At 36.7% G+C, this 19,087-nt stretch overlaps 1 protein-coding gene across 1 annotated transcript; it reads left to right on the top strand.

Moving 5' to 3' along the window:
* Window positions 1-5,295: 5,295 nt before the first annotated feature.
* Window positions 5,296-16,766, top strand: RBM11 (RNA binding motif protein 11). Its single transcript, XM_084871434.1, has 5 exons — window positions 5,296-5,476; window positions 9,363-9,525; window positions 12,438-12,510; window positions 13,737-13,833; window positions 15,747-16,766. Exons 1-5 carry the CDS (start codon window positions 5,381-5,383, stop codon window positions 16,032-16,034), a joined length of 717 nt encoding a protein of 238 aa, XP_084727560.1. The 5' UTR covers window positions 5,296-5,380; the 3' UTR covers window positions 16,035-16,766.
* The last annotated feature ends 2,321 nt before the right edge of the window (window positions 16,767-19,087 follow it).

The following is a 19,087-nucleotide window of genomic DNA, read 5'->3' on the forward strand; positions in this document are numbered from 1 at the left end:
AGAGGAAAGTTTCCTCCTCCCCCACAGAATATAAAAAGCAACCATTTCCAAAATCTATAATTAGCTGAAATATCTAATTTCAAGATAAAGAGAAACAAAAAATAACTTGAACTTTTAGGTTTTATTTTTAAAGAGATTCAAGTATGCAGTAAAGAATTTTAAAGAAATCAAAACAAAGAAAAAAAATTCTGCTTTTGTAAATCCCAACAAAAAAACTATTCATCATGAATTTTAAATTTGTTACTTTTCTTATTATCATAAAGTGGAACAAGTAGTTCTACTTTATTGCCATGAAGTAATAAGTAATATTATTAAAAATAGTAAACTGTATTACCATAAACTAGCATACCAGAAGAAGAAAGTTTTGTTTTATTACCAAATATCAGTTTGGGTTTTACTTTAGCATAATAGGATGCATTTTTTTTTAAAGGAAAATTGTAGTATATTTACTTTGTTTGCTTTGCAATTGACAATATACCTATGTAAAAATTTAGTTATTCTGATTTCTCTTGAACATTTCTATTTGTTCTCTATTTATGTCTTTTTATAAAAGGTTTTCTAGTTACTATTACCTGGAAAGGAAAAACGAAACATATATTTTACCAAGACACACATTTATATATATATATATATATATATATATATATATATATATATATAAATATAAATGTTCTTCATAGTAATCTGTTTGATATCATTTGTAACCATAATCATAGTATATTTTTCATATCATGTCCACAGTCTATATCCCACAATACAGACCATACTGATTTTATACACAATTTTTAAAAATAATACAAATTATCAAGTTCTTACCAGATCTTGCCCAGCACATCAAACAGAGAAATATGTACACTCTCATTTGGAATCTGATAAAAGAAGCACTTAGGTTCACCAAAAAAGAAATTGTGAGAGTCAGTGAGGTTTCCCTTTGGTAGGACTGTTACAGTCTAGTAGGTTTTAATGTAAAAGATCCCTGACCTTTGCTCCACCCTGTTTGTTGAAAAGGTGAGGTAGATTGTTTCTACCCAATTAGCTTGTGGTTGTGAGAAAGACTTTTAAGTCAAAGACTTTGTAATAAGTCACAAACATTCAACTATACAAGTTGGATTTAAGGGAAAGAAAAACCTAATTATATCTTTCTTTATTCCTCTTAACCTCAGGATTTCAGAAGTGGTTAGGAAAACATATCTGTTGAAAACCTAGAGCAAATGTGATGTTAACAAATGCTAGAAATGGAAAGAGTCAGAAAAAGTTGTGGTTTTATGCTAATTTTGATTATAAACTAAGTTGTCTTTATACACCATAAAATCAATAATGAAATTCATATCCATAAAACTGTCAAGTATAAAATATGGCTTTTTCATACTTGTCATTATGTAACCCAAATTCAGTGGCTATTTTAAAAGTTAAAATGCTAGCCTGTCTCTCTAGATCCATAATTTGAAAATGTAAAATATATGTATATTTTTGTTTTTAGTATAGCAAACATATTTTAAAATTATTATAGGTTTTATTTTCATACATTTACTTAATTTTTCTCTTATTTTCCTTCCAGCAATGAACTTCAGTAAGCAAGGAAAATAAAGAATTGTTCTAAATACATGCATTACAATTTCAAAATTAAACTTGTCTTTTTGAAATTAAAGTCTATACATTTCCAAAGATACTTTAAAAAAAGAAGTGTTTAAGTTATATCATTGATCAATAGAAGCCAGTCTGCAGTCTGGGAATGTGTTTCATTGGATTCACAAACAGAATGGGTTATTCATTTAAAAATCAAGAAAAATAGAACTGCTGAGGAAGCCTCATCATTATTTTGTGAGACTTCATTTTTAAAAGGGTGTCACCACTAACATTTTTGTATTATTACAGATGTTCCCTATCCCCGGACCCCACTTTGTCCCTCTCCAGCCAGGCCTCACCCATCCCTCCCTCTGGCTCTTTGTTGTCTGTGTCCATTAACATTTGACTGAAGACCGCCAAATAACCCGGTCCTTTCATATTATTGAGCTGTAGCAGCTGCATTTTCCTAATCAAGATATAAATAGACAACATCATTTCAAAATTTGGGAAGACAAAATATATAATTGTCATACATGTTCAAAGAGATTTTTCTTAACCAGAGTATACTCAAATTAAAAGATATATCTTTACTATTTAACATAAATTATCCTTTTGCTTTGTGCTTTTGATGTGACAGGGTAATATGAATCTTGCACATTATTTTCCAGATTACAATAAAACCTGAAGATACATCTTCCAGATAAACAGTGCCTGAAGGGAGTTAATAAGGAAATATTGAATATGTTGGTTTGGATAAAACTTATAATGTAAATGAATTTTTAAAAATCCATAGGTGTGCCGAAACAGGTTTGGCTCACTGGATAGAGCATTGGCCTGCGGACTGAAAGGTCCCAGGTTCAATTCCAGTCAAGGGCATGTACCTTGGTTGCGGGTACATCCCCAGTAGGAGGTGTGCGGGAGACAGCTGATCAATGATTCTCTCTCATCGATGTTTCTAACTCTCTTTCCCTCTCTCTCCTCTCTATAAAAAAAATCAATAATATATATATATATATATATATATATATATATATATATATATATATATATTTAAATCTATAGTTGTAGTCATAATAAAAACTTGCAAGTATGTATTCATTTGATCAACATATATTTATTATGCACTTACAACATGATAGTTTCCTTCACCCGTTTCTACCTTACTGTAACAATGTTGATGACAGAGGAAAGAAAGAACAGATGCAGACAGGATTTACATTATGATATATCAACTGAAGGTGATTAGTAAAGTTGCTGGCACACTACTTTGTATTTAAGTCAGTGTCTAGCATTATGCGAGTTCAGGAAGGCAGATCTTTATACTTATTTGTACTTCCCAAAGATTAAAGGCAGTGCCTGGCACAAAACAAGCTCTCAGAAAATACCTAATAAATGAATTAATTATATTAGTCCAATTTAGAAATAAAACTTGAATTCCAAAAGGTAAATTTACTTATCTAATATCGGAAAATTAAGTAATGTCAGCGTTCAATTAGAAATCAGGGTTCCAAAAATGTGTCCCTTTTCATTTGAAGAGATTATTACTAGTTCTTATTTTTTTGGTCTACCAACCAAGTAAAAGCATGCCTCGTTAAATCAAAGTGAATTCTCTCCATGCCTACCTAAAGGCCAAATGGCATCCTGATTACTTAAATGATACTAACACCATGATTTCAGGTTTCTACATGTACATACGGTATCTTTAGAAAGAAAGACAAGTTAACAGATAATTGTTTTACCAACGTACTGAGATTCTATATTTTCTTCCCCCTCTCTTTAAATTAGCTTTATTATTTTTAAGATTTTTAAAAATCCTCCTCAAGTAGGAGTCAATTCTTTATTTCCCCATTTATATTTATTTCATTCATTAAAAACATACATTCATATTACTTTTAAAACATACATAAGATAGTATATCTGATCAGCTTATAAGATATACATTTGCAAAACCTATATATATAAAAGCGTAAGCAACCATTGACTGTTTATTTGCATGGTAGTTATAACGCACAATGCCGACCAGGGGGCAGACACTCCAACCAGTAGAGAAGGGAGCCTGAGTCCTAACAGATTTGGCCATTCATTAGGTTGCTGCTGGGACACTGTTGGCCCCAAATCTGCTTCACCCACACCCCAGACCCATAGGGGATGTTGGAGGCCCGGTCCCTCGGCCTGGCCTGCAAGCTATCACAATCTGGAACCCCTCGGGGGATGTCAGAAAGCCACTTTCCACCAGATCCCCACAGGCCAGGCTGAGAGACCCCATCAGTGCACAAATCCGTGCACAGGGCCTCTAGTTACTATATAAAACTGTTTGGAGACTACTTCTTTATGCACTACTGATATCAAATAATCCTGGAAAAAGATTTAAGGGAAGCATGCTGAAGATGTGTTCTATAGTCCATGTACCATACCTAACTGCTTACATGAAGTAGATACTTAATAAATAGAATGGAATAATTTTTGAAGGCCTAACTTATTCTTCTTGATTATCTACCTGACAAATGAGTTGAATATTTTAAAATATTCCTATTTGTGTTTTATATGTATATTTTTTTATTGTTGATAGTATTACAGATGTCTCTCACTTACCCTCCTTTACCCCTGTCCTCCCAGCCCACCCCCATACACACACCTAGTTCTTCTCCACCCTATTGCCAGTGTCCATGGGCTATGCATATAAGTTCTTTGATTTATCTCTTCTCATTTCCCCAACCCCACATCAAGGTATGTCAGTCTGTTTCATACCTTCATGCTTCAGGCCTTATTTTATTGATCAACTATTTTGTTCATTAGATTTCAAAATAAGTGAAATAATATGATAGTTCTTTCTTGGATTGGCGTATTTCACCTAGCATAATATTTTCCAGGTCCATTCATGCTGTCCCAAAGGAATCAATTCTTCACCCTGGGACACAATATATGAAGTACAGTCCTAATACAAAGTACATATTTTTGTATCCTGTTACAGTGCCCAGCAGCCATCCTCAAGAATTCTGGCTTCAGTCACAAAACTTGCTATATACACTTTCTAATATTCCTTGGTATAGGCTGTTTTCTCAAGTTCAAATGCCTTCTGGTGTCCACCTAAAACCTCTGCAGCCATTTTCAGACTTTTCCCGTTAATGCTATCTAGGTGAATAAAATTTAGTTTTAGTATTCTATTGTAGCCACATCCATGCATTCATTCTTTCAAAAAAAAATTTTTATAAAGAACATAATTTTAAAATCCTAATGATTCATTTACTCTTTGGAAACTGATCCCCCCCCCCCCATTAGCCTGATAGTATAGCACATGTGTCAAACACAAGGCCCGCGGGCCAAATCCAGCCCGCCAGGCCTTGCAATGTGGCCCGCACCGCGCTGTCATCACTGCACTCCGCTGTCAGTTTATGACATTGTCAGTTTATGACTGTTCAGTAAACCATTCGGCCCGCGATTTAGGATGGATTTTAGATTTTGGCCCCTTCTCTAATTGAGTTCGACACCCCTAGTATAAAGTAATCTCTATAGAAACTTTATATAAAATGCTGGTTGAATAAATCCAGAATCAGTGAATAATGTTGCACCCAGAAATAATGCAGGTACTCCACAAGCAACCAGGCAAAGCCCCTTTCACACTAACCTTACTCTCCCCGCCCCCCAAGTCCCAGCCAATCCCGGACGGAGTTGGCGCGGGGGGCGGTCCCTCAGGGCATAGAGGGCGTGGCTCCGCAGCCTGGCCCCGCCCCCGCGCGGCGCGCTAGTCGTGCCCCCACCCTCGCCGGGGCGGCGCGTGGCATCTTCTCCTTCGTCCTCCGCCGAGACCGGAGGGATGTTCCCTGCTCAGGAGGAGGCGGACAGGACGGTGTTTGTGGGGAATTTGGAGGCCCGAGTGCGGGAAGAAATCCTTTACGAGCTGTTCCTTCAGGTACCGCCGGTGGGGAAGAGGCGGCGGGGGGCGGGGCCGCGAGGCCGGAAGCGCAGCCGCGGGGGCCGGCCCCTCCCCGCCCCGATCTGTGCCTCCGCGGGACTGGGGTTCCGCCCCTCGCGTCCCCCGGAGAGCGGCGGGGTGGTGAGGGGACACTGGGGGCGCACCTGGCCCCCCAGGCAGTGACGGCCCCGCCCGGGGTGAGGGCTCCGCGGAGGCTGCGGGGCCTGCCCCGTGCTCAGAGGAACCGCCCTCAGGTGATGAAATGAGCATCCTCATGCCCTACAGCCCGCGAAGTGAGCTTTGTATTGTAAATGCTTCCCCATCCGCTACTTTATCCGCAGGCCCTTTACAGTGCAGGGTGGCTGGTAAAGGAGATTTGGAGTGATCTGCTCAGCTAAACCATGACTGTGACCAATTAACTCCCTGCTCAGTTCCTTTTATCTCATTCCAGGAAGACCTGGGAATATCCCGGACCTGGGGCCTCCAGGACTGAGCCTTGTCTCCTGTGAACACCTGTTCCAAGTCTTACACCCAGGTCTCCCTTGCTAAAGAGAGATTCTCACCCAGCCATTCACTTCATTGTTTAATGACCCAGAGTTACATGGCTAACACTGAGCAAGGTGCTCAGCATTCAACTTAAGAGGTAGACCTTGGCCTTTTAAAAAGGGAAAACAAAATTAATTGCCATGATTTAGGATAATCTCCAGAAGAGCAGGATATAGCGACGTTTTGTGTTTGTTTGTTTTTAAGTGTGAGTTCTGATATCAGCACTGTGACCTTGGGCAAGTAACTGAGTATCAGTGCCTGGATTTCCTGAAATGTTGCTCTGGCGCAGTAGTATCTCCAATATGATGTGTGAAGATTAAATAACTGAATCCAGGTAAATTAGAACCGCGCCTGGCACCTGCTGTGTGCTGCTGCCAGGACTGCTAATAGCACTGCTAATACTAACATCAAGAGAAATCAGGAAAGAGTGAGTTCCCCCTATCAGAATAAGGACAAGTTCCTATTGAGACAATAGCAAAACCTAAATTTCCATGAATGAATAAGTATGAGTAGCAGCCATGAAAAGGGTTCTTTATTTAGTTTTTGAAAGGCCCTTTGTCTCTGAACTAAAGTTCCCCTCTGTTAGTTATACAATAATAGATACAATTTGATAGAGATAGTCCCTTCCAGGAATACAGTTTCCTGTCTTGGACATAAAACTTGTTAATATTTGAAAAATATTAAGTAGGAGGCTTTTAAGCTTATCCTTCCAATAACTGGCCGTCTTTTAAAACTTGCTTTTTAAGATCTGCTCTAATACTTGTCTTTTTCCTTTAGATATCCCCCACCCCCTCAAATATTAAAACTTGTCACTCCAAAAGACATAAGGGAGAGGAAAGGAAGGGAGGGAGAGAGGAGGAGAGGGGAGAGGAAGGGAGACTTAATCATTCGTTTTCTCCAGAAGGCGCTTTATGTTGAGCCTCCAAAACCAAGGTGAGGGTGGGGGGGATAAGGCATGAAGGTCCCCATGCACATATGTTATTTCTACTCAGTAAGGACTGGATCTATAATCTCATTTTTTAATGATGTCTACCTAAACAAAATATTCATATTTTCTAATGATAAGGCAACCAAGTATATGTTTTTCTTTTACCTTTGTCCTTTTCTATTCTAGTACAGCAGTTTCCCACCTCTGACTCAAGAATTTTAAAACATGCAGTGCCTGACTAGTCAGGGGCACTGACTTCTTTCCCCTTAGACTGCCAAATAAAAAAATGACAACAGTCAACACAACAACAACCATCTGGTGTGAATGAATCAAAATTATAACAATATATTTTTTCCAGATTGGTAAAAAAGATAACATTTTTTTGGTGTGTGCACAATTTTAGTAATTAGTTTATGTGTGTCATGAGAAGAAAAAGATTGAAAATCACTGTTCTAGGAGAAGTTGCTAAAAGTGAGGTATCTTGCCGAAACTGGTTTTTCTCCGTGGAAGAGCTTCAGTCTGTGGACTGAAAGGTCCCAGGTTCAATTCCGGTCAAGGGCATGTACATTGGTTGCAGGCACATCCCCAGTGGGGGGTGTGCAGGAGGAAGCTGGTCGATGTTTCTCTCTCATCGATGTTTCTAGCTCTCTGTCCCTCTCCCTTCCTCTCTGTAAAAAAATCAATAAAATATTAAAAAAAAAAAAAGTGAGGTATCTTTTAGAAAAGCTTCAATCTAGACAACCTAACAAATCTTGACAACTACAATACTATTTATGTATTTTATTTTGATAAAAAGACTAAGCTCATGTAATTGTTGCTACAAGCACATCTCTTGTTGAATTTTATCTTTAAAAGTGCTTTGGCCTATCTTTGAATTTATAAAATTTAAGATATTCTGTCCTTTTGTGATTTCATACATTTAATACCAGTGGTAGAAAAGTATTGATTAAAAATTGTTTTTATTACTATACATTTATCCTTTTACTAGTGTCTTTCAAATTTCTGATGATCCTTTAAAGTTAGAAAGTAAAGTTTAATATCTTTGTACTTTAAACTAAGGAATGGAATATAGATTTCCAGTTGAAAGATAATAAACAAAGTTTCAAAAATGTTGAGTTGGAAGTACAATCACACGGAAGTCCCCAGGAGACTGTCTCTTAGAAAGAGGCACAAAAGAAGAAAATATGAGTAGGAAAAAATAGATTTGTTGATGAAGTGATCCTTGAAGCCAGAAGGAAGGATGAGCTAGTTCATGAGAAAGCAAAGAATGAAAAGAAGACTGAATCCTAAAATACAGCAGTATTTGAAAGATGATAATTAACATTCTTCTTCAGATTAAAAGCAGTTTCTTAATATAGTTATTCATCTCTACAGAGAAAAGCAATCAGTTTTAATTTATGGTACAATTTAAAAGTTTGATCCCATCACTATCAAATCTTAGTTGTTTGTGTCTTTGCTTCCTCTGATCATTACTGTGGTGATGCAAACTTTTTCTTAGTTACTAATATAATTAACAAAATTATTTGTTTTATAATATTTGACTCCACTTTTTTACTCCATATTTCTAATTACAAGTTCAATATTACATATTGAATATGTCCATATATGATATTTTATTTTAAATAATACATCACAGAATAATATTCTCCAGTTGTATTTAGAGCCTTTCTGATTTTTCACTAATTATAAATAATGGACCTGTGTATTAAAACATCTTTTTTTAAAAAATATATTTTATTGACATTTTACAGAGAGGAAGGGAGAGAGATAGATAGAAATGTCGATGAGAGAGAAACATCAACCAGCTGCCTCTTGCACACCCCCTACCGGAGATGTGCCCGCAACTGATGTACATGCCCTTGACCAGAATCGAACCTGGGACCTTTCAGTCCGCATACCGACGATCTACCACTAAGCCAAACTGGTTTCGGCTTAAAACATTTCTTGATGAAAACACTCTTTACAGAAAAAAAAAAAAATTAGGCTGTGATAAATTTTTTCCGGTTTTATTTTTTGTCATAACTTAACCAACATTGGTTTGTCATTTCATTTTTGAGTTATACATGTTACTATGTATAAAGATACATAGTAAATGCTCTCTAAATTGTTTTGTTAAACCTAACTGAAGGGTAATAAAGTATTCCTTTCAAAATTTGGACCTATTACCTAGAATTTCCCATTACCTAGAATTTTCTATTCTTATTACTGTGAATGTTTCTTGATGAGCCAGAAAGTCCAAGAAAGTGTGAAGTATAATATTAATTGTTAGGAAAATCTATTATTAGCAGAACTACATAAAGCTGTTCCTGCTAACATATTTTTAAAATCTAAAGTTAAATGTACTTGAGTTATTTGTAAAAAAAAAAAAACTTTAGATTTATGAGAAAATAATTTTTAAGTTTTTTATAGGCTGGGCCATTAACCAAAGTGACTATATGCAAAGACAGAGAAGGAAAGCCGAAGTCCTTTGGATTTGTCTGCTTTAAACACCCAGAATCAGTGTCATATGCCATAGCTTTGCTGAATGGAATTCGTTTATATGGAAGACCAATTAATGTGCAGTATCGATTTGGTAGGTCTATCTGAATTTTGTTATTGTTGGTGATTTCAGAGGTGTAAGCATTTTGTTTTCTATAAAGCAAAGACCAAAAAAGTTTTCCCATAGTCTAAATTAAATTTCCTCAGAACACTTGTCTAATTCATAACAGTATATAATTACTACTAATTATTATTGCCAACCCTATTGTATCTCTTCTGTATTAAAAATTTCAATGTTCTATTTTAGTATCAGCCAGCAAATATCTGTGATAATTGCTATTGGCTATTATAAATTAAGCAAATTTAAATGACATGGAGACACACAATTCTACCTTTTATTTAGCAAAAATATTTGCTCATCCTTTTGTCATAAATTCCCTGGATCCATCACATCTGCAACAACTGGGAGGCTTGGCCATCCGGAAGTCAGTCCTGCAGTCAGCACTGGGTTGCCATAGTGACCCAGCACTGACTGCTGAGGGGGCTGTGAATCAGGCCTGAAGAGAGGCCTGAAGAGAGAAACAGGGTCTGATCTGTAGCTTATGTCACAGCTGTTGATTAGCACTTGCCTCTCTCTTTCTTCCCGGGCCTGGTCAGCAGCTGCACCTCCATTTCTCTCCAGGCCTCCCCCAGGGTTGCTGATCAGCCCTACCTTTCTGATCAGGCCCCATTAATAGGCCCAGAGACACTGACTGGCATAGAAACTGATCAATCAGAACCAAATCTGAGTCAACTGTGAGGAACCAATGGCTGTCTAGGAGGCAGAGCTTTTGACACTGACTGGCATAGAAACCAAACAATCAGAACCAAATTGGCTGCAGAGGAAGACATTTGGGGGCAATATCAGGCCTGCAGGGGAGAGCAGTTAGTGGTGATCAGGCCGGCAGGGGAGGGCAGTTGGGGTGACCAGGCAGGCAAGGGAGAGAAGTTGGGGGGCTTCAGGCCAGCTAGGGAGAGCACTTGGGGGTGAGATCAGGCTGACAGGGGAGGGCAATTAGGGGGGAGATCAGGCTGGCAGGGGAAGGCAATTTGGGGCAACCAGGCCAGCTAGGGAGGGCAGTTGGGGTCAATCGGGCCGGCAGGGGAGCAGTTAGGTGTTAATCAGGCCAGCAGGGGGAGCAGTTAGGGGGTGATCAGGCTGTCAGGCAGAAGTGGTTAAGAGCAATCAGGCAGGCAAGCGAGCAGTTAGGAGCCAGCAGTCCTGGGTTGTGAGTGGGATGTCCCAGAGGGATCCCAGATTGGAGAGGGTGCAGGCTTGGCTGAGGGACACCCCCCCCCCCTCCCCGCCAGTGCACGAATTTCATGCACCTGGACTCTAATATGTGATACAAAATACTTACTCTTTGGAAGATATGGTAGGCAACAGTCCTTCTTCTCCTTGGACTTAGGGAAGGAATCATACTATGTATATTGCCCTGAATCTAAGCCCCTTTAAGAGCAACTGACCAAAACCAGCTCCAGAGTGACCCTTCATAGTGGTGGAAGAAAGCTTCCTGACATGAATGGCCTCAAGTGCCTTCTCCTATACACATGCCAAGAACTGATCTTTTATTAGATATCCTGAGTACACTACTAATACTCTAGGCCTTTTATGTTTGAAGAGACTGATTGAGGTAATGCTTAATGTTGGTTCTCTCCCCTAAATGTTTCAGCCTTATTAATATACTAGAGTAGGGGTGTCGAACTCAATCAGAGAAGGGGCCAAAATCTAAAATCCAGCCTAAATCGCGGGCCGAATGGTTTACTGAACAGTCATAAACTGACAATGTCATAAACTGACAGCAGAGTGCAGTGATGACAGCGCGGTGCGGGCCACATTGCAAGGCCTGGCGGGCTGGATTTGGCCCGCAGGCCTTGTGTTTGACACATGTGTACTAGAGGCCCAGTGCATGAAATTCGTTCACGGTGGGGAGAAGCATGTCCCTCAACCCAGCCTGCACCCCCTCCAATCTGGGACATCCTTCTTACAATCCAGGGCTGCTGGGTCCCAACCACTCGCCTTCCTGCCTGCCTGATTATCTCTAACTGTTTCTGCCTGCCAGCCTGATCACCCCTTAACCACTCCCCTGCCAGCCTGATTGCCCCTAACTGCCCTCACCTGCCAGCCTGGTAGCTGGTCACCCCTTACTGCCCTCCCTTGCCAGCCTGGTCACTCCCAACTGCCCTCCCTTGCCATCCTGGTCACTCCACATAGCCTGCTGTTCAGTCGTTTGGTCATCCCTCATTAACCCCCCTGCCAGCCTATTGTAGGCAGCCATCTTGTGAGGGTCAATTTGCATATTACCTCTTTATTATATAGGATCCCTTGTCTGTTTTTATTTCTCTTTCTATACAAAATCAAATGAGAATTAAAAAAAAAAAAAAAACAATGCCTTGTTGCAAAGGAAAAGTGCTTCTCTTTACATTTCATTCTGTTAATTTCTTTGCAAAGAAAATTGGCTGCATCATGCTCTCAATACTGTCCTATTCTATCAGCTTTTAGTTAATAAAAGCTGGTGGAATGGTCCAGGACATTATGTCCTGACACATCCCTACACAGCTGCTTAGCATCCTATGTAAGGTTGCATTGGCTTTGTCAGTGAAGTTTAAAGAACTCATGCCTTATACATGAGAGGCAAATAACACTGATGAGTTGCTATTTTTAGTTTACAAGTATATAGTACAAAACATCATGTATCTTATATGGTCCCATGTCAATATAATTTTATTATAGAGCCATTGCGTTGGACAAAGCCTGATTATAATTTAGTCATTTATAATAATATAAATTATCTATAAATATTACTTGAGAGACCAATCACATATTCATGTATCTTATATGATTATAGAATTTTACTTAATACTATGACCTTTTTGGTTAGGAGAGTTTTTATGGTTTTATGTTAGAACTCAAAAAATATATATATACAATGAAGTAATCACCATGTTATTCTATTTCTTTTAAAGGGAGTTCTCGTTCTTCTGAACCAGCTAATCAAAGTTTTGAGAGCTGTGTTAAGATCAATTCACACAGCTACAGGTAATTAAAATATTTTTTCATAAAGGTAAAGAAAATACGTTCTATGACAGGAAAAGTTTTGGATTATTCTAAACCTTACCATTTAGGCATACAATAAAATTAAGGAATTCATTTTTTCTGAAACCATGAAAAGTGACAAAATATTTTAATTTAACCTCAGTCATATTGTTTTTAACAGTATGTGGTAGAGAGTTATATCTGTATATTCGTTACAGTATATTATGTTCTTTTCATAGCTGTAAAATCATCTAAGCATCCAAGGCATCATTGTGATAGATCAGTTAGCCTTTGGTGGCAATTTACAATTGGGATATACACCTATTCATCTGACTGCCTCTACTTGCCTGTGTTAATTGCACTCTTCCCCAAAGTATATTCTCCATCCCAAAGATTAGTAGTATTAACATTAAAATTGTACAATACGCTGGAGCAAGTAGACTAATGAAGACTAGCTACAGATCTAGCCAGTTTTGAAAACATTATAATTTTTTTAACATGTCCGTAGAAGAAAATAGTACACTTTTAAATGAAGCTTTATACACCACATTTTTAAATTAGCAATTTTTATTACTATATGAATATGTAGAAGAAATCAGCAATTATGTGTTTATGTTAATAATGGTACTTACATTTAGGAAAGAGCATATTTATATAAACAGTGAATACACATTCAAAAGTAAATTGAGAAAAATGTCTACCTTTTTTTGACTTCATTATCTGTAAAATATTGAATTTAACCTTGGCAATTATTAATGACTTGCTCTGCTGTCTTCATATCTAAATGTTCATTTTCTTTATTAAATGAATTGCTTACTATTTTCCTATCAAAAACCAAATGAGACTTTAAATATTGAGATTTCAATATGTAGATATTAATATGACTTAAGGTACTGCTGTATCTAATTGATAATTTGTGTATGTATGTTTACAGTTAATTACTACTCTTAATCACATTCTCTTAAAGGAACTTTCTTCTTCTTCTTCTTCTTCTTCTTCTTCTTCTTCTTCTTCTTCTTCTTCTTCTTCTTCTTCTTCTCCTCCTCCTCCTCCTCCTCCTCCTCCTCCTCCTCCTCCTCCTCCTCCTCCTCCTTCTCTCTCTCTCTCTCTTTCTCTCTCCCTCTCTCTGTCTCTCTCTCTATTATTAAGACCTGTGGTTTTTATTTTTAAGAAAAAAGGACATTTGAGGGTAGGAATTTTTAACTTTTTTTTTTTTTGCCTTCCCAAAGAAATGAAGAAGCCATGGGCAGTTCTTTCTTTCCCATGCAGTTCTTTCCAACTAATAATGCAGCTTTACCTCAAGAATATTTTTTCTTTCAGAAGATGGTAAGTTTGACATGCCTTTGGTTCATATATAATGTGATGCAAACTGTGAACAATATGAAAACTATTTGGAGCTTACAGTGCTCAAATCTAACCGTGGGACAAAGTCAGCAGCTTCCTAGAACACTTTCCCCAATGGCAGAGGGCTCTAATACAGTCATCTTAAGTCCAGAACGGTACCTACATCAGCAGACAGCCAGCATGTCTGTCAAAGAGTGGATGGGAGTGATGATGCACTCTGGTCCAAGTAAAATTTGAATAGAGTTGTCATTTAAATGACATTTTTGTTTTGTTTGTTAATCCTCACCTGAGGATATTTTTACATTGATTTTCAGGGAAGGTAGAAGAGAGAGGGAAAGACAGAGAGAAAAACATCCATGGTAGAGAAACAGAGATTGGTTGCCTCCCACATGAGCCCAGCCAGGCTGGGGAGGACCCTGCAATCAAGGTACCCTTGATCAAAATCAAACTCAGGCTTCTTTGGTGTGCATACCGAAGCTCTGTCCACTGAGCCAAACCAACTAGGGCTTAAATGGCTGTTTTGAAATATATTTTTTAGAATTGAATTATTTTATTTAGTGAATTGTTTTTACATAACGTATACATTAATCACAAACATGTTGCTTTGGGACTTGGAGTAATTTAAAAATAATTTGTTTTAACTCGAGACAAGATCCTCAATGTAATAAATACATTATTTCCAAAGACTCTCAAAATATGGTTTTGGCTTAGAAATATTAAGTATGATCTTTATTATTAAAGGGGAACTTAGGAGGAAATTGTTTGTTTTTCCAGCTCATCATTGTATACATAATAAAATTGAGGTCAAAGAATATTGATCAACAAACCCAAGATTGTACTTGTTAGTGACAGATGTGGGACTATAACACAGTTATTCTGATTGACAGGGTAGGGTTTTTGTAAATATCCAGCATACATGTGAGCTTCAGATTTTAAAACAGCTGTTTTCATTTTTGTAAAAAAGAAAAATTGATAATTTAATTTTTGGGGAAAAAACTTTTCTTAGCTATAGTGAGATACTAGTAAACACCAGTTCTCATCTGAAACTGTCAATATCTTTTCCCCAGCATTTTTAATCTTTGGTAGATCTGAGAAAAACATACATGTATACTTACTCTCATGTTATCTCTATTAATCTTTAATGTACTTTGAATAGTTAGAAATTTGAGTTAAAAGTTACTTCAAAAAAAAGAAAGAAGTGTATATCATAACTATTGACAACTGTGCTATACAATATGGTGGATAGGAGCCACATGTGAGGCCAAAAAACTGTATCACCATGTTATTTATGCTGTTTAAATTTTAATAAAATTTAAAATATTATTAATTCAGTTACTGGATAACTTTTAGTTGAAAGAACTTTGATATGGGTATCTACTTTCTCAAATGTACATTTAATGAAGCCTAAATTTAGATAAAATATTTTCTATGAAAATTTATCATCAGAATTGAGATATACTGTAAGTATAAAATGTATACCCGATTTTGAAGACTTAGTATGAAAAAAGAAAGTAGAATATCTCATAATTTTCTATTGATTACATGTTGAAATGACAGTATTTTGGATATTTTGAGATAAATAAAATGCATTATATATTGCACTGTTTGTTTGTTTTTTATATATTTTATTGTGCCTCCTTGAAGATTTAAAACTGCATATGTAGCTTGCATTTTATTTCTATAGGTCAGCACTAGGCTATATAGTAGTAAGCTGTATACTACTTGAATCTTTGTTAACTATTTAAGGAAACTACCACATCTCTACATGCAAAATCATGGCCTTTCTGATACTAATACACAGTTTGATTTTTCTGGCAGTTATTTGTATAACTAACTGTAAGCTTTTTTAACATTTTGGCTATTATTGATAAATGAATGTCTGTTTTTATCCACAGCAGTGGCCTGCATGTGATCCAAGGCTGCAGCTCCCTTACTGTGAGATGACAGCGCCCCTTCCTAGGGGCACAGCTGTGCCTCCTTCACTAAACCATGTTCCAAATCTAGAGGCTGGACCCAGCTCTTATGAATGGACTCACCAACAACCACATGACCTCGACCTTTACAAAATTAATAAACGAAAGAGGCAAAAACAAACTAGCGATAGTGATAGTAGCACAGAAAACATTAAAGAAAGTGAATATAGCAAAAAGTTCCAAAAGTGTAAGAAGAAGAAAAGATATTAATATTACCTTCAAATGAATTTATCTATACTGGTCTTGATGCTTTTAAAAGGAAAAAAATGAAGCCTGTATTCTACCAAGTGACAAATGTTATGGCTTTCTTATGTTCTTGGAAATATATAATAATATGGCATCTGATTTGCTATTAAAATTTTGTTTTTAATTATAAAGACTTTTAAATAATATACAACTTCTTGCTTTGGTAATGGTCTTGACACATTGTCAACAAGAAATGTACTTTTGAGTGATATATTTTAATAGTGATACTGATATTTCATAAACTGTCAATCAAAATCCACTTATGGGTAAGGCACCATGCTTTCCTAGAGTGTTGCTTATATGGAATGGTAGATTTTCTGAGTGAAACTAGTACAAATATTTAAGAGTTACATGTTGTTGTTCCTAACAAAAATGGAATAAGCAAGCTTTAGTTTCCTTTGCTAATCTCATTTTTTTTATTTGTCAATATGATATTTCTCAGTCTTATGGTTTACTGTATTTCATAAAATGAGGATATATGGTAGTGATACCTGAGGAAAAATTATTATGGAGCTATTTTTAGCATTATTTCCTTTTATACTGCTGTATAGAAATGTGAACATCTGCCTCATCTCACTATATTTCATGAAAATTAATTGGCTATGTATGAATTTATCATAAATTATTTTACCAACTGGATTTGAGAGGGTATATTTAACAAGCAAATCTTAATAACAATAAATAGACTATCACATTAATGTATGTTATTTAATATTTATTTTCCAATCAAGTTTACTATTTCTGGCTTATTTATTTAATATGTAAAATCAGTGGTTTATTTGGACATTTTTGTTCACTTTTTTTTGCTCACCATAAACTTCAACAATGAAAATACTTATTTATTAAAGCTACTAAATCATTGGGAGGTCCCCACCCAATTCAGTAGGAAAAGCCATGCTTGGATAGTTCTTTTTCATGTTGAATAGCTTCATCTGGGCACTTCCAAAACCCAAACAAAGAAGAGGAATTTGCAGATCTCTCTGTAGCTCCTGCTGGGTGGCCTCTATCCTTGGATAACCAAGAGCCAGTTTACCCAGTGGTCAGAGAGAGTCCATCCAGACTAAAACTTCAGATCCATGAGACACACTTAGGGGGAAAACTTAGCACCAAAGCCCCACTGAAGCAAGTCTTGCCTCAAAAGAGTATCTCCAGCACAGAAGTTCTCCCATCATAGACACAACTGATCCTCACAGCCAATTGGCGTAGAGGTCAATTTTTCCCAGTGATACCAAAAACAATCAAGGCTTAACTACAACAAGACTGTGCACACAGCCCACAAAGGGGTGCACCAAGAGTGTCCACTTCAGGAACTTAGGGAGGCTGAGCCACTGGGCTCTATAGGACACCTAGCACATAAAACCATGCTATCAATACATGGGAGCAGCCAAAATATGGAAACAAAGAAACAGGTCACAAATGAAAGAAATGGAGGAAAGAAAACTACAGGATATAGAATTCAAAAACAAAGTTATAAGGTTACTCAAGAATCTTCTAGAAACTGCTGATAAATTTAGTGATACCTTCAAGAATATGAAAAAGGACCAACTAGAAATTAAGCATACATTGACTGAAATAAATAATAATATATAGAGATCCAACAGCAGACCAGAGGATCCCAAGAATCAAGTCAAAGATTTTAAATACAAAGAAGCAAAAAACACCCACCTGAAAAAGCAAAGAGGAAAAATAATCCAAAAATATAAAGATAGTGTAAGAAGCCTCTGGGACAACTTCAAGCGTGCCATCAGAATTATGGGGGTGCCAGAAGAAGAGAGAGAACAAAATATTGAAAACCTATTTGAAGAAATAATGACAGAAAACTTAACCTATCGGTGAAAGAAGTAGACTTATAAATCCAGGAAGCACAGAGAACCCCAAACAAAAGGAATTCAAAGAGGCCCCACCAAGACACATCATAATTAAAATGCCAAGAGCAAAAGACAAAGAGAGAATATTAAAGCAACAAGATAAAAACAGTTACCTACAGGGAAATACCCATATAACAGTCAGCTGATTTCTCAACAGAAACTATGCAGGCCAGAAGAGAGTGGCAAGAAATATTCAAAGTGATGAACACAAGAATCTACAACCAAGATTATTCTACCCAGCAAAGCTATCATTTAGAATTGAAGGTGAGATAAAGAGCTTCACAGATAAGAAAAAGCTAAAGGAGTTCATCGCTGCCAAACCAGTATTGTATGAAATGCTGAAAGATATTCTTTAAGAAGAGGGAAAAGAAGGAAAAGGTAAAGATAAAAATTACATAGTACAATACATAGGACTAAGGCCTACCTCAAGAAACAAGAAAAGTTATTAATAAACTATTTAACCCTGACACTAAATGAATTAGAAAACTAACAACAAAGAAAAAGCCCAGAGGAAATAAAAGAAAGAAAATAATAAAGGTCAGAGCAGAAATAAATGACACAGTTACAAAAAACAAAAAAAAAACAAAAAACTTTTAAAAAATTAAAAAAACAAAACAGTACAAAGAATAAATTCAAGAGCTGGTTCTTTGAAAATATAAACAACATTGATGGTCCCTTAGTCAGACTCATCAAGAAACAAAGAGAGAGGACCCAAATAAATAAAATCATAAATGAAAAAGGTCCCATAGCAATGGATACCTCAGAAATAGAGGATTGTAGGCAAATCCTATGAACAACTATAGGCCAACAAACTGGACAACCTGGGCAAAATGAACAAATTCCTAGGAGAAATACAATCTTTCTAAATCAATCAGGAAGAATCAGAAAACCTGAATAGGCCTTATAAGGGTGTCTACAGCACAGAAGTTCTCACATCATAGACACAACTGATCCTTACAGACAATTGGCCTGGAGGTCAATTCCTCCCAGAATGTCTAAAATTTATTATCTATTTTCACATTTTCTGTGGCTTAATACTTACTATTTTAGAAAAAAAAATTCTTACTCTTTTTTAATCATATTTTTGAAGGAAGAGAAGATAAAATTGGTCTCAATAAGTCATTGTCCTGGCCCGAGGGGCAACAATGG

This window comes from Pipistrellus hanaki (assembly GCF_964339955.1).
Source record: "Pipistrellus hanaki genome assembly, chromosome: 2".
Lineage (NCBI taxonomy): Eukaryota > Metazoa > Chordata > Mammalia > Chiroptera > Vespertilionidae > Pipistrellus > Pipistrellus hanaki.